The sequence below is a fragment of the Gordionus sp. m RMFG-2023 genome, chromosome 1 (genome assembly GCF_954871325.1).
Source record: "Gordionus sp. m RMFG-2023 chromosome 1, tfGorSpeb1-WG-v2, whole genome shotgun sequence".
In the NCBI taxonomy this organism is placed as follows: Eukaryota; Metazoa; Nematomorpha; class Gordioida; order Chordodea; family Parachordodidae; genus Gordionus; species Gordionus sp. m RMFG-2023.
This window is the reverse complement of record NC_088775.1, coordinates 93,362,513-93,377,503: the sequence shown is the minus strand read 5'-3', so window position 1 is coordinate 93,377,503 and position 14,991 is coordinate 93,362,513. Positions and strand designations below refer to the sequence as shown.

General features: G+C 25.5%; 1 protein-coding gene across 1 annotated transcript in view; it reads right to left on the bottom strand.

Moving 5' to 3' along the window:
* LOC135931148 (Golgi phosphoprotein 3-like) overlaps positions 1-7,472 on the bottom strand; it is a 36,979-nt gene extending 29,507 nt beyond the window's left edge. The window contains exon 1 of the mRNA XM_065468052.1: positions 7,223-7,472. Within this exon, the coding sequence (XP_065324124.1) occupies positions 7,223-7,408 (186 nt within the window). The 5' untranslated portion in view covers positions 7,409-7,472. The remainder of the gene's footprint in view (positions 1-7,222) is intronic.
* Positions 7,473-14,991: the final 7,519 nt, after the last annotated feature.

Here is a 14,991-nt window from a genome sequence, read left to right as displayed (position 1 = left end):
TTTCACGGGGAACGCAAGATTTTAACCAAAATAATGTTACGCAAGCCTGGATATTTAATTCGTAGATAAGCAGAAAGTTTGGACATATATTAGCGAAATACCTAAAATTATTTTGCATAAAATGTTAATTTAACTATTTATTTCCAACCACCATGTTAGTTACCACTATAGCATAGCATTTCAATTTACATCAAGTTTCTAGATTATTCCAACTTCTTACGGAAAGGATATAGCAAGTGTGATAAGTTATCAAAGATTGTAACTTTAATAAAAAATAAAACTTCAGTCAGACCAAAATTTTATCTTTAAATTCAAAAACAAAATAAATATTTTTCATAGTTTATTAAAAATAAAGGAGACAAAAGTAATCAAGATATTTTCACTTATACATAGCATATTTTACGTTTTTTATTTTTACATAATAACAAAAATAATCATTAAAAAAAACTTGGATCTTTCACCTTTTGCTTTTAAAAAAAAAAATGTAATCAAAAATTATACGGCCATTTTTGTCTTTTAAAAATCTAATTTTAGAAAAATATACATCGATTTGCTTCGGTATAAGGATAAAAAAGAAAAGAGAAAAAGAAATATAAGAATTGAAGATTACAAAATAAAAATAAATAAAAAAGGATTAAAATAAAAAAGAATTGAGCCGATCTTTAAAAACGGCTAACTCAGTATTTTAGCCAGAAAATATTGCCAAAGTCTCAAGATTTCGCCTACAGTTGTCCAATCCTTTGTCCCTCCTACAAACAAAATCTTCAGGCTTGCGTAATATTATTCTAGATGAAATATTGTGTTAGTCGTTTTTAAAAATCTGCTCTAAACTAGCCCTTTAATTAGAAATTAGTGTCCTTTGGGTTTTCTTATTCTTCTTAAGAAATTTTTTAAAAAATAGCTAAATCTACAACGCTCAAAATAATTGAATCCCTTGCTTGCAATAATATTGAGTAATAATAACAACTGAATTTAATCAATATATTATAATTTAAAGGCTTGTGATAATGGATATTTAACCAATTTATAATTTTTAAAAATTTATTGAACAAAATAAGGGGATGATGATAGTTTTTTTAACAACGGACAAAGCCTCAATGTTTTAATGCCAAGAATTTCACCACACGGTCATCAAAACATTTGCCAATCTTCGGGAACAAGGACTGTAACATTACAGTCACATGTCACATATTCCAATGAGAAGTTTTACCTCGATTAAAAAACATTCTTAGAGATAGCTAAGAATCCAATCCTTCTTGGAATGGTTTTTATAGGCAATTTAGCCAAGTTAATTAAATAACCTCTACTTTAAATTACAGCTGTATTTTTGAGGCGAGTTAACTATATTATATAACGGCAGTATAGCATGGGTTTGTGTCAATAGAATTTCAAATTATTTATAGACTGCTATGTCTTGGGTCCTGACTTACTCTTTTCTTAATTTCATCTCTTTAGCTTTGATTATACAATCGTCATTTTTGGTATCGAGCTGAAATATACTACAGAAGCCGAAGAAACTGTCACATCAAAGAGGTAATTAAAGCTTAGGATCATTTCAGTATTAAAACCAGCAAAAATTACATTATAGAACTTCATGCTTAAAGGCTACACCTTAATATTTCAAATTCCTATCAAATTTTTGAACTAATATTAAGAGATAAAAAAAATCATAAATCATAAGATTGAAATTATTTTAAATTAGAGAAATCCCTTATTCTTAGATGTAATTTATTTTTGAATCACAAAGACAATCTAATAGATTATAACTGCGTTTTTGATTAGTGACTGGCAAAACTGATTGAATGAATTTATAAATATTAAGTACTTTAAACAATAAATATTGGCGTAACCAATATATCGATTTAGCCAATAAGGATTTTAACCAATGAACTCAATGATTTAATATATTAATAAATCCTAGTTTACTCGTGCGCGATTCTAATAAGATAAGACTTCGAGGAAGAGCACATAGGGCAGGATAGCAATAATTATTTTTATTTCTATGATAAATTTTATAAACCAAATAGCTCATCTATCATATTACATAAATTTTTTAAGGGTAAAAGAAAATAAAAAACTCCATTGAATCAAACATTATGATCATAAAAATAAATAATTCAAAATAAAATCGTCGCTATTGGCAATTATCGCAATATTAACCTCGTGATATTAAATTCGCTGTAATAATATATTCGCGATATTTGTTCCGCGAGAGAGTTTTCGCAATATTGCCTTCGCGATTTGGGTTTCGCTGTAATGACTTCTCTATAAAATTTTCGTGCGCGATTATTGATTTGCCAGTTTCGCTATAAAATCCATTTGCGGTAAAAGTTTCGCTGAATTGGCATGGAACCGATACATTTATACCCCGAATGATATGAAAGGGTTTTAATTCATCTAGCAGAACTTACCAATCTGCAGAGATTACTTCTACAGAGAATAAGAAAAGCATAATAATGTGGCCCGATTACATTTATTGTGAACCTTGCTTAAAATTGGGAGGAAAAGATGAGGAAGATTCGGATAAACATAATCCATTTTCACAGAAATTTACTATAATTTTAGACTTTTTATATTTTAGTTAAGAAATGAAATGTTTTAGTAAAAAATTGAAGTACAAGTAAAAGTAACCTTTCTCGGCACTTAGTTAATGTTCGTAAAATATCAGAAAAAAATTAATAATATATAAATCCATTCAAAGTCTAAAAATGTATTTAAAGCAAACAAATGGCTTTTAGATTGGTATTATTGTTTTTATTAAATATGAGAATCAAGAATACAAAATAACATAGAAAAATAAATTAAATACTAATTACTTTATTAAATAATATTAATCGTAATTAAATAAATTATAAATTAACATAAATAAAAATTAAAGTCTACTAAAATTTATAAAAATTTCTTATTCATATTACATTTTTTTTATCGCTATATTTAGACTACTAAAATTTACATCATATAATCTCGTCATATTCATATTCAAATTTTATAATTTAACTTTATATATAAAAAAATTATTTTCCGTAACTATTCAAATTTATATAAACCACTATTTAATTAAATACGAATACAAATAGTAACATTCTAATTATTACAACAGTTTTATCATTATTCATTTTAAATTTTTAACTTTGGTTTGTTAAATTAATTTTGTTAAACATTATTTTGAAAGTTCAAAACAACTTCAATTTTTAGCTTGTTTATTGCCAGCTTTATTTTGAGATTTTTTTTTAATGTATAAACTTAATATATATAATTTATTAAATTAATTATGTAAAACTTTATTTTTGAAAGTTTAAAACTAAACCAAATTTTTTTATTTGTTTCATTCCGACTCTAGTTATTTTGATGTTTTTTAAAATTTTTTTTAAATATATAAAATAAATGTGAAATCTAATAGGAAGAAATTATGTTTTGATGAGCTGTTTGGATTTAATACCATTTGATTCTATCAACAATAAAGGAAAGACAGATTTTCTACAGGTTTAAAATTAATAAAATAAAAATAGCTTGAAAAATAAAAATGCAAGACAATTGAATCATGGTCAGAATTGCCTAATTAGGACAACCATTAGTCGGGGTGCACTAGATGATGTTTATTTATCTATAAAGGCGCGTGTTTTAAATCTGATTGATTCTGCACCAAAATTCTGTTCCCATCACTGTTGATTTATGGACCAATCATTTCAAGCGTCGAAATTCTATCACATTTAGTGTGCATCATTTAGATGAAAATTTTGATTTAAAAATATTTGCAACTAGAAATGTGACATGAAAGCATACTGGGGAAACTATATTATCTGAGATTGATAGTAATGAAGAAGAGTTCTGCATTTAAAGGTCAAAATAATTACAAATGGTAACTGATGCTGGGGCCTGCCAAAAGAAGCGTCAGATTTGGGGGGATTATGAGCATCATTTATGCTTAGAGCAAATTTGGTTACAGTTGATGGCATAAAGTTGCCAGAATTGATATTCTCTTTTAAAAAATTAGAGAAATTATTTCAGCCCTCAGATATCGAGAAACTGATTTGGAATATTAATACATTTTTAAAAAAAAAATTTTTAAATAAATATCGCGCCGCGGCCAATTTAGTAGGCGGAGGCGAAATCGGCGAGGTGCCGAACGCTAATAAAAAAAATTAAAAATACCTCCGCGTCGATTGAGACATCATGTATAATGCATTAAAAAATAAAATTGCATCGAAATTATAATCAAGAAACATTTAATAAATTTATCATGTAAAATCCAATCTTCGCTGGGATTGAGCTAATTTTTCAATTGTATCATCCGTTATTGGCATCAAATGCCTATGCATATTCAAAATGGCCGACCCATTCAATTAACTTTCAGAAATTGTATTAGGTATGTTTTTATTCTTGAGAATGTTCTCTCATTAATTTTAGTACTAATGGGAAGAGTTATTAATATATATAATAATTTTAATATATTGGAAAAATAGTCTAAAAGATGTTTGAAATGATGCAAAGCATCCATAGCATTTTTTGGGACTATATTAATCATATTATTATACGCACAAAATACAATTATTCTTAAGAAAAATTTTGTGCATTAATTTACATTTTCAACATTTAAATTTTTTTAAACATTTTTTATATAAAAATTTTAAATACTGAAAAAAAATTCAAATTTCTATTTTGGGTCATTTATTTTATAGTTACTCATCATATGCTGGTTATATCCATATATTTTATAATTAACTTATTTTATAGTTTTTCATAAGCCGCTGGGTTTTATACGTTTAATATTTTTATAATTCGCATTTATAGTATTGTTAAGGGACTCAATTTGCGCTTAAAACGGTAAACTCAATGTTTTGTCTAGAAATAATATTAAGCAAGCCTGACCTGAAGATTATGCTCATTGTTGGAACAAAGGTTTGGATTGGACATCTGTTAGCGCGATCTCCAAGGCTCAGTCATATTTTTCTGGCTAAAATATTGTTATTAAAAATCAAAATGGAGTGTTGTTAAACGACATGATTTAGATAATTTTGGCGAAATGAGGATTTTAGCCAATCCTGGAAATTTTTCTCATAATAGATGGTAGATAGGTTTGTTAATAACAGTTAAGATTGCATCAGATCATCACAATAATTATACATAGAGTGAAGGATTCATTTTTGTTTAAAGTTTAACTTTAAAAAATGATATATCGTTTATTAACCTAGAAGATGTTAGTGCGATGTGAGCAGATAGAAAAACGATGAAACAGGTTAGAATCTCTGAGCCAATCTGGCCATCGAAAATAAATACGACTTCAATTTAGATATATTACGAGGCATAGAAAATGAGGGTGTTAAAAATCTTGAACATGTGAAAAACTATATATAATTTAATTCTAAACTTTAGAAAAAACTGAAAACTCCTAGTTCCCTATCATTTTCATCGAATACGGGAGCATAATTATATTTCGAATCCTGCTTTCAGTGGTTATTTGACTGGCTTAGATAATAGCGAATGGAAGTGAGAGCTAGCATTGAACCTCAAAGATTTTTTGATAAGAGGATGTATTGCATATATAATACAAATAGATGTTCGTGGATTTAAAAAAACACGCAAAAAAACATTTTTTTTAAAAAAATTGTATTTTTCAAATATAAAAAACGGGAAAAATGAGACTTAAAAAAAACGCTTAAAAATATTTTCGCAAAATTTTAAATTAAAGTCTTAGGGTGTGTGTGTCCTGATCCCATTTATTTTTAATTCTAATCTAGACTAAACAGCTTGTGAATTAGGAGATCACCATATTTTGGTTTGTTTTAGGTGTTTGGTGGTGTTCTCTTACTTTGGTTAGGTGTTTAGTCCAAGAGCCAGTCAGCTGTTCAGTGATAATTATAACTAGGACACACACATCATAATTTATTTTATTATATTAATTTTCTTATAAAAATAATAGCAAGGTATTTTTTTTCAATTTATAATAATCGTGATAATAAAATTTTTTAACAGCATTTAGATATCATATTTTCCATAAGATTATAGTAGTAATAAAAAAATGGAGAAAAAAAAGATTTTTTCCCTAAATAAAACGTTTATAACTTATAAATAAATTTTAAAATGTGTTAAATTTTTAGCTCTAAAAGAGTATTAAGCAAAACATATTAAACACAGATAATTCCCAAAATGATGAATAATTTGTTCAAGTTATTTAAACTTAATTATTTATTTATTAATACAATAATGAATGAACATAAGTAAAATGTAAGTTTAAAAATGACTTTTTATTTTACATATTGTATTTTTATATATAGTATTTTTTAGTTAAAAAGTCTCTTTCCAACAGATAGTGAATTAAATATATAATGGCCTCTTAATGAGGTTAACTAGATTGAAAGGAACAATGTGATTAAAAAATTTAAAAATCAATTCTAATAATTAAAATAATAAATATATGATTATAATATAGTTATAAAAAAATTAAAAAAAGAAAAAAAATTAAGGGACATAATTGCTTGTAGAAGTGAACAACAATTTTAAATATTTTTTAAATTATGTTATGGCTTAGGAGAGGGATAAGAATTCAGTGGTTTCAAGCATCTGAAATAATCTTAAATTAGAAGCTGATATATTTTGAAAGAAGGTAAAAACAATAACAAAGACAAAGACAAATCGTATATTTAAACTCGTCATTTTAAAATATTATTTACTTTCATTATAGCAAAGGATGATAAAAGTTATTTAAATTTATGATATATATATATGTATATAGAATATTATAAAATTTATTGTCATTCTCAATTGTAGAATAAAAAAATTTAATATATAGCTCAATATTTATTAATAGGGTTTTTATAAGAGCTCACATCCTAGTGAGCATATTATAATTATAAGCTTATATTTTATATTCCACTTTCAATTTTTGTTATAATTTTTATAGATTAAATAATTCATTTAAAATATGATACTATTATTTAAATTATATATGAGATGTTCATGAGGGTTGGCATGAAGCTAAAGATGATATGTAAATTTTTAAATAAACCCTTAATCAAACATTTATCAATAAATTTGTTTAAAAAATATAGATTAGTAATTGTAGGTTTTCTAATAAAAAATATATAAATATTAAGTATATCTATTTCTATAAAAAAAAAGAAGATCCAAGTTATTAATTTTTTTAAAAAGTTTTAAATGTCATCATTAAAAAATAGAAGGCATTTATAAAACGTTAAAACAAAAATCAATTATTATTTAATACTTCTTTATCTTTGAGTCCTAGTAATAATATTTCTTCCATAATAGTGAATCTTGTTTCTTTGGAATCATCATCATGAATGTAATCGTTATATATTTTCTCTGTTTTATAAATACTATCGTTTCCATTCTGGGTTGGTATATTTTTTCTTTGAATGAGGCCAGAATTCCTTTCTTGCAGTGCTGTCATTTTTCAATAATGTTTATTATAATACAATTTTTTATTAGGATTAGCATTAAATATTCGAAAAAAATACACATATGTTTTTAAAAAAACTCGGCTAAATATATTTAACATAATAAATTATATTTTATTTAACATCAATATGAAGAAGTATGCATATAATATAAATTATATTGATATATAATGCTTATCTTTTAGTCTAAACATTTATTTCTTTTGCATTAAATTAAATATAGTGTCTTGCACATATTGGTAATTGTCTAATGCTCCAAAATTTCATCTTCAGATTATTTATCAATATATAATATAAATTAGACTCACTGGTTAGATTCCAGAACTCTACTAATTTTACTGCCTAATTCTGTTTTGCTTATTTATTTAAAATTATTTTTTAAAAAAATTTTATTTTCCAAACTATTTGACCTTCAACTTTTTTTAAATTTGTTATATTATTATGAATTCTATATATATGTATAGAGACGAAACTTTTATATTTTTATCATTTCCACTTAAAACTTGACTTCTAAATATATAAACATAATATTAGGAACTTAGGGCTATGAATCAGTCCTAACTCATTATATCAACACGACCCACCATGAGAATAAAATATATATTATGAAATTAACATCCAAAAAAAGTTTACTTTAAACCAGTTGTTTAGCAATTATAAGGTGTGTATATATTAGAAACGCTAAGTATTGGCGGATCTATTTAAATTCTTTAAACGAGGAACAAGATGTTAGATTTTTTAAGGATAATTTCCTGGGTTTATTTAATCATCACCTTATAATATTGGTAAATACTTACATGGTGTATCTCAAATTTATAAAAACCAAATTAAATTGTCAATTAAAAAATGTAGTTTTATTTATATATTAAATAAAGCATAGGTAAAGCTAAAGAAGGAGACAAGGGGTTTTCCCTCCTTTCTGAAATGTGACGTGTGAATATTATTTTAAGCTATTAAAAAATGCCCCCCTACACACCTTCTACCTCCTTCCCCTTCTTAAATTGTTTTACAATATATCATTATAAAGAAAGATTAAAAAAAATTTAGTAATTTTTTAAAATAATGACTATAATTCTAAATATTCAGGAAAAAAACATTTTTATATAAAAATAAAATGAAGCCCAAAAATTATTCTCACAAAAATCTAATCCAAAAACCTACAATAAGTGAACCTAAAGGCCTGCAATAAATTTTAAAGGAAAAAAATAACCTAGAAGGGTTTCAATTCTCCCTCCTCCTACTTAAATCCTTACCAAGCCTATTACATTAATCAAAAATAACTAGAATATATAATTATATAAAATAATATATTGCACTCATAAGTAAGGCATATCGTGGAGATATTAAATTAAGGATTTACTAAGTGAAAAACATGTAATTATAGCTTGATGTACAGCGTCTACATGAGCAGGAGGGGTTAGGAACAGTTTGCATCCTATTTTTTTTGAGGGGGTAGGCTAATTTATTTGGGGTAGGATAAATTTTTTGGGGGGTTATCTATTAAATTTTGAGATAAAATAGGACAAAATTTATTGCTATAAAAATTAATAGTTTTATTATAGAAATATAATAATACAATTATCGACCAAATCTATATATTGCAAACAATCATACACATTGTTTTCCAAATAAAACTTTCTGCTATCCTTTTTAATTTAAAAGGTTTAGATATATCAGCAAGCTCATAATGCCATAATAATTACTTCATTTTAAATAATGGAGGTTTTAATTGAATTTATTATCTAAAAAATAAATTCTTTATATTCACAAAATATCAATAGTTGGTAGTAGAGATAGATAGATTAATTTAAGTTATCCTTATAAATGCTCTGAAAAGAGTATTAATATAATTATAAAGGTGAAAATAATAATAAAGAGACCGCCGCCGAAGTAGGTGGGAATTTTTTAGGGGGGTAGGCAAAGGTTTTTGAAGGGGGTTTGCATCCAGTGAAAATCCTCGCTTATACAAAATACACCTATTCTGTATTTTACCCTATTTTTCAGCGATTATTAACATTTAATAAGCATATTACCATTTTATCTTTTTTATTCTAAACAGATATTTAATATATTACAAATTGATACTATAAAAAATTTGTATAAAGTATATTTTGAGAATATAATATATTGTGTGTTTATGATAAATATTTAAAAAATGCATGGTAGAGCTAATATTTTAATAAATATTTAAAAAATGCATGGTAGAGCTAATATTTTAATAATATACCATATTATATTGCATTTATAAAAAAAATAAAGCTGAAATTTATTAAAATGGAAGTAAATAATTTATGAGAAGTATAATAAATTGCATATTTATAAAATAAAAATAAATCGCTTAAAAAAACCATGCATGTAAATAGTAATTTGTTTTGAGAATATCATCTATTTGCACAATATGATATAATTTATTTTATAATATGTAAAAAAAAATATTAAAAATGTAACCTTCAGGACTGAAAGTAAAATTTAACAAATGCAATAAATATTTGTCAGAATGAAGAAGCCGTATTCTCAAGAAAGATATAAAAAATTTATAAATTATCATGAAGAAAGAAGCATATCTACCTTGGTTGAAGATTACTTCTTCTTTCTTTAAGAATTATTCCAGTAGTGGACACAGCTTGGGTTTAAGTAGTAATTGCCAACACCCGTTTTTCCAAAATTGGTAATTGGCTTTGATGAGCCGCCCACCACTCTAACAAATTATCCACCTTAAATGTTTCATATTTTTACATTTGGGTAAATTTATCATAGGATATTGATTTATTAACGAATTACCATTGTCCCATTTGTCATAATAAGATTGAGTTTGTTTAACAACAGTTGTAATTCGACTGGTGGAAAATAATTTAATAAATTCCTGAGCTTCCTGTAATAATATAGTCTTTTATATAGGTTTCCTTCATCTTGCAATCTGTCCCATACAACCATAGGCGTAGCCAGGGGGGGGAGGGCAAGGGTAAATTCCCCCCCCCCTTCAGAAATATGTCACTTTTTGTAAATATCATTTTAAACTATTAAATAATTTCTTCCTTAGTTCTCTCTTCACCATTGTCCCCCAAAAATGTATGCACATATCTTAAACAATAATTTGAAAGATAGAATGTGAAAGTTATAATAATGTTTTATACTAAAACTGTTAACTATAATTCATATTTTTTAAAAAGAGGTTTATATATAAAAAAAGGTGAAACCAAACAGGGGAAATTTCCCCTCCCTTCAGAAATTTATCACTTTTTGTAAATATCATTTATAGCTAATAAAAAATATCCCCCTTAGTCCTCTCCCCACTCCCTGACCCTCATATATGTATGCATATATCTTAAATAATAATTTAAAAGAAAGAATGTAAAAGTTGATATTTTTTTATAAAACTATTCATCATAATTTATAGATTTTTGAGAAAATAAATTTATAAATATATAAAATGAACCAAAAATGTTTTTTAATAAATGGAATATAGGCCAAGGATAAGTCTTAAGACAGAAGTGAAATGTATTATAATTATTAATAATAGATCTATAAAATTACTAAATAATATAATATATCAAATATAATTTTTTATAAAGTGAGTAATTTTTATTTATTTATCTCAATAAAAGTAAAATATAATTATAAAACTATTGATAAAATTAAATCATAAATTAAAAAAATATTAAAGCACAATATAAACAGTGGAATATTATATGTCGTCGATTTACAATATATCTAATTATCAAATGACAATCAAGTATTTTTACCAATATAGCGAATTATATATTTTACAGAAAACTATAAAATATTGATAAGGACATCAGAAAATATCTTTTAAAGACATTGTGGGATAAATAATATGAAGATTAAATTTATATATACTTAAATAAAATAGATGGCGTTAAATAATTGTATGCATATTGTTGCTATATTTAATATTAAGAGCATTGATTAGTAAATTTTGTCAGATTATTAACTGTAATATATTCTCTAACTGTCAAATATGTCTGTAAAATTGGAATTTTACCTAGTATTTTATAACTAATTCTATATAATAGGGTAAAATCAACTATATGTCTACTTACTTATTATAAATAAATTTCTTATAATTGTTTGGAATAAATTATTACCATGCTTTTATATTAAGGTATATACAATACAAGTAATTTATTATATTTTTATTTTATATAAACTAATAAAAATTATTTCATATTTGTTCCAGGCTTATTTTTTTTATTAAAATTTGTAAAAATATTTTATGACTATATATAGGTTAAAGTAACCCGGCCGAAGGCCGGAGAAAAGCGGGCCGAAGGCCCACCCAAAAGGGGGTCTGGGGGCGAAGCTTCCAGTACTTTTTTGATTCCCCCCCCTTGTGAAAATCCTGGCTACGCCTATGCATACAACATACGTAATTGCCTATTTGGGACAGAGAAAAAGAGAGATAAAATGTGTTATATACAATGACATATATATATGTCATTGGTTATATATTAGTAACAAATTGTGCTTACTTAATCAATTTACGTATTATATTACCTCTTCTTTTTATTATTACTTGTATTTACCGAATCAATTTATGTTACTTTTTACAAAATGTTTACTTGAGGCGGTAAATTAATACCGATATATGTATATATAAATATCTTGTAAAGAGATGATAGTTTTTCAAGTTTTAATCTTAATAGGGAAAAATCATATTATTTTTAGTTTTATAATATATTCATTGCATATCAATATTATTGTGATCTTCTTGAGGCGAGTGAATTTTCTATACAGACTAATCCCCATTCTACAGGCTAATTCCCCCCAATATCGACTAATAGAGAGACCATAACAATTCTCAGGGCAGGACCTTCCCCGCTTGTCAATATGGTGAAAGATAGGAGGCTGGTGGAGAGATAGACTGGATACGACCTTCGCGCACCTGGTATGGTACTCAATGAAGAGACTCTTTAAGAAATATTGATGTCAGACTTGATATATGGAAATTGAGAAATTTCTAACACATTTTTTTTTGATAATCAAAACAGTTTTAAAAGGTTCTTAATTTTATTTATTTTTGTTTAACATTTATATTAAATAACAATGATTAGTAAAAGTAATATATGACTAGCCTGTGGTAATATAATAATTAAATTAAAATATAATATAATTATATTATTCCATTTAATATAGTGTAAGTTATACCTTTCTTATATATTTCTAAGTCAAGAGTATAATTACGAAAAAAAAGCTATATTGGTTTACTAATTTGACCCCTTCCACTCCCCGTATGTAAAACAAATTTTTCAATTTAAAAATGCTGTATATTACGTAGAATCAATTTTATCTCTCTTTTATCGTTTTGATAGGTATTACAAACTTCAAGAAGTTCATAATACCAAATTTCCACTTTAAAAAGAGTGCAAGAGTCCGACTATAACTCAATAATAAACTCAATAAGAGTCTGTGAAAATTTCCAAGAATATTGATAAGAACCTCAAGAATTGGAAACTCTATAATATAATATTTTTCCGATCCACCATGTTTTTGAGGAACTTTATAATTTCTTCATTTTGTGAAACACTATTGAGCATATTGTATTTAGAATTTTATCAACTTCCACATCTTGATAAAGGGCTCTATTTTAAATGCCCCACTAATACTTTAGTAATATCTATTGTTGATTTTAATTGGGCATTACTATCAAAATATTTATCGTTAAATGAATTTCTTATAACTGTGTTTAATAAATGACAACAATTTAATCTTTCATTTAATTCCAATGCTTTTATTTTTACCTTGGTCTGTAATAAATATCATATTTATAAATGTGTCAAAATTAAAATTGTGGAAATTCTTTAGTAATTCATCCTGACTACTTTACTAGTCTTTGACACCTTTTTAAATTTAGCAGTAAATAGATTACTCTTCACTAGCTTCCTATCATCTGATATATAGTGCATGTTAATTGTTTTAAAAAGTTCTTTTTATGGTCATCACACCATATATCAGTGGAAGTATCCATAAGTTGATTCTTGATTACTGGGGCAATAGTGTCAACCAAAATATTTCTTATTTTATTACATTTTACATTTTCCTTATGGTGGCGTGATATGGTAAGATGTGAAATCAATGATTTGGCATCTATTTTACCTAGAGTTGCTAAAAAGCCCAATTTGAGTCGATTAAAACGGCCCGATATAGACTTTAGCTAAAATAATATTATGTAAGCATCAAGATTTAGCAAATGAATGTCCAAGCATTTCTATTATCCAGCTAAATCACCAGGGCTTACATAAAGTTATTTTGGTTATAATCTTATTAGGGCCGTTTTTTTAAATGGACCCAAATCGGGATTTTTAACAATACTAATTGTAGCATATTTTGCTCCAACATCGACTAGAGTCTGGCTGAATTCAAGAAGTACATTGTCAACTATCATTTCAAAGGGCCTAATATCTTATGTGCAAAGAGTTATGGAAATGATCTATAAATTTTTCTTTAAAATTTTTACATTTAAATGTCTGTTTCTCAGGTGTAAAATTTTTTTATCAATTTTCAAGGATTTACCATCACATTTATGATTTCAACGATGATTACAATTATAAGATAATATATTTGAACAATTTATGCATTGCACCACATTGCACATCAATATTTTTCTTGTTTTCGTCAATAATGATATTAAATTTGAACCAAATATCATTATCTTTAATTTTATTTATTATTTAATTGGTATTCATTTTTGGTGTGATATTTTAAGAATTTTTTTTCATATAAAATTTTTTTTTTCATCATAGATTTATATAAAACTAAATCACAATTTTAAAATAATACATTGAACGTTAAAAGTAAAACATATATACGTAATTTAAAAATATATATCAAAAATATCATGTAAACTATTTGTAAATTAAAAACTATATAAAAAACTGTATAATAAAAAAAAATTAGTATAATAAATTGTATGTTGGATGGGAGGAGGTCAAGAAAGGGAGCCGTGGATGGCAATGCAGTTAGATCTGCATATATCAATAGATATGCGCTGTCTGAGATAGAAGCCTTCCTGTGGGTCACCAGTGATGGCGCGAATTTTCCTAAAATAAAGGTATATATTATTAGGAACAAAGAATATAAATATATATTGCATATATTAGATTTACACTTAATATGAATTTTTACAATTATTACTTGTATATATAATAATTAGAATATATATGCAAACACATGTAATTTATTTATTCAACCATGAGAGTAAAACCATAATTATTTTATGTAATCGATGCTATGTGTGTTAGGTATTGTTAACCTTCACCCAATATTATGTTAATCATAAATATATATAATCAATATAACCATATCTAATTGACAATTAGAAAAATTCATAATGTATAAATAATATATTACAATATATTCTCCCCTTCATTAATTGGAAGATTTCCAAAATATTTCTTCATTTAATATATTTGGTAATTTCTTTCGGACAAATATTCAACTTCTTCAACAGATGGCTTCAGAGATTTCTTACAGATAGATATCTGCTCCTTACATATTATTGATGTTCCCCATCTTGTTTGGATAATTGTACATAATGTAATATAAATTGGCAATTAGT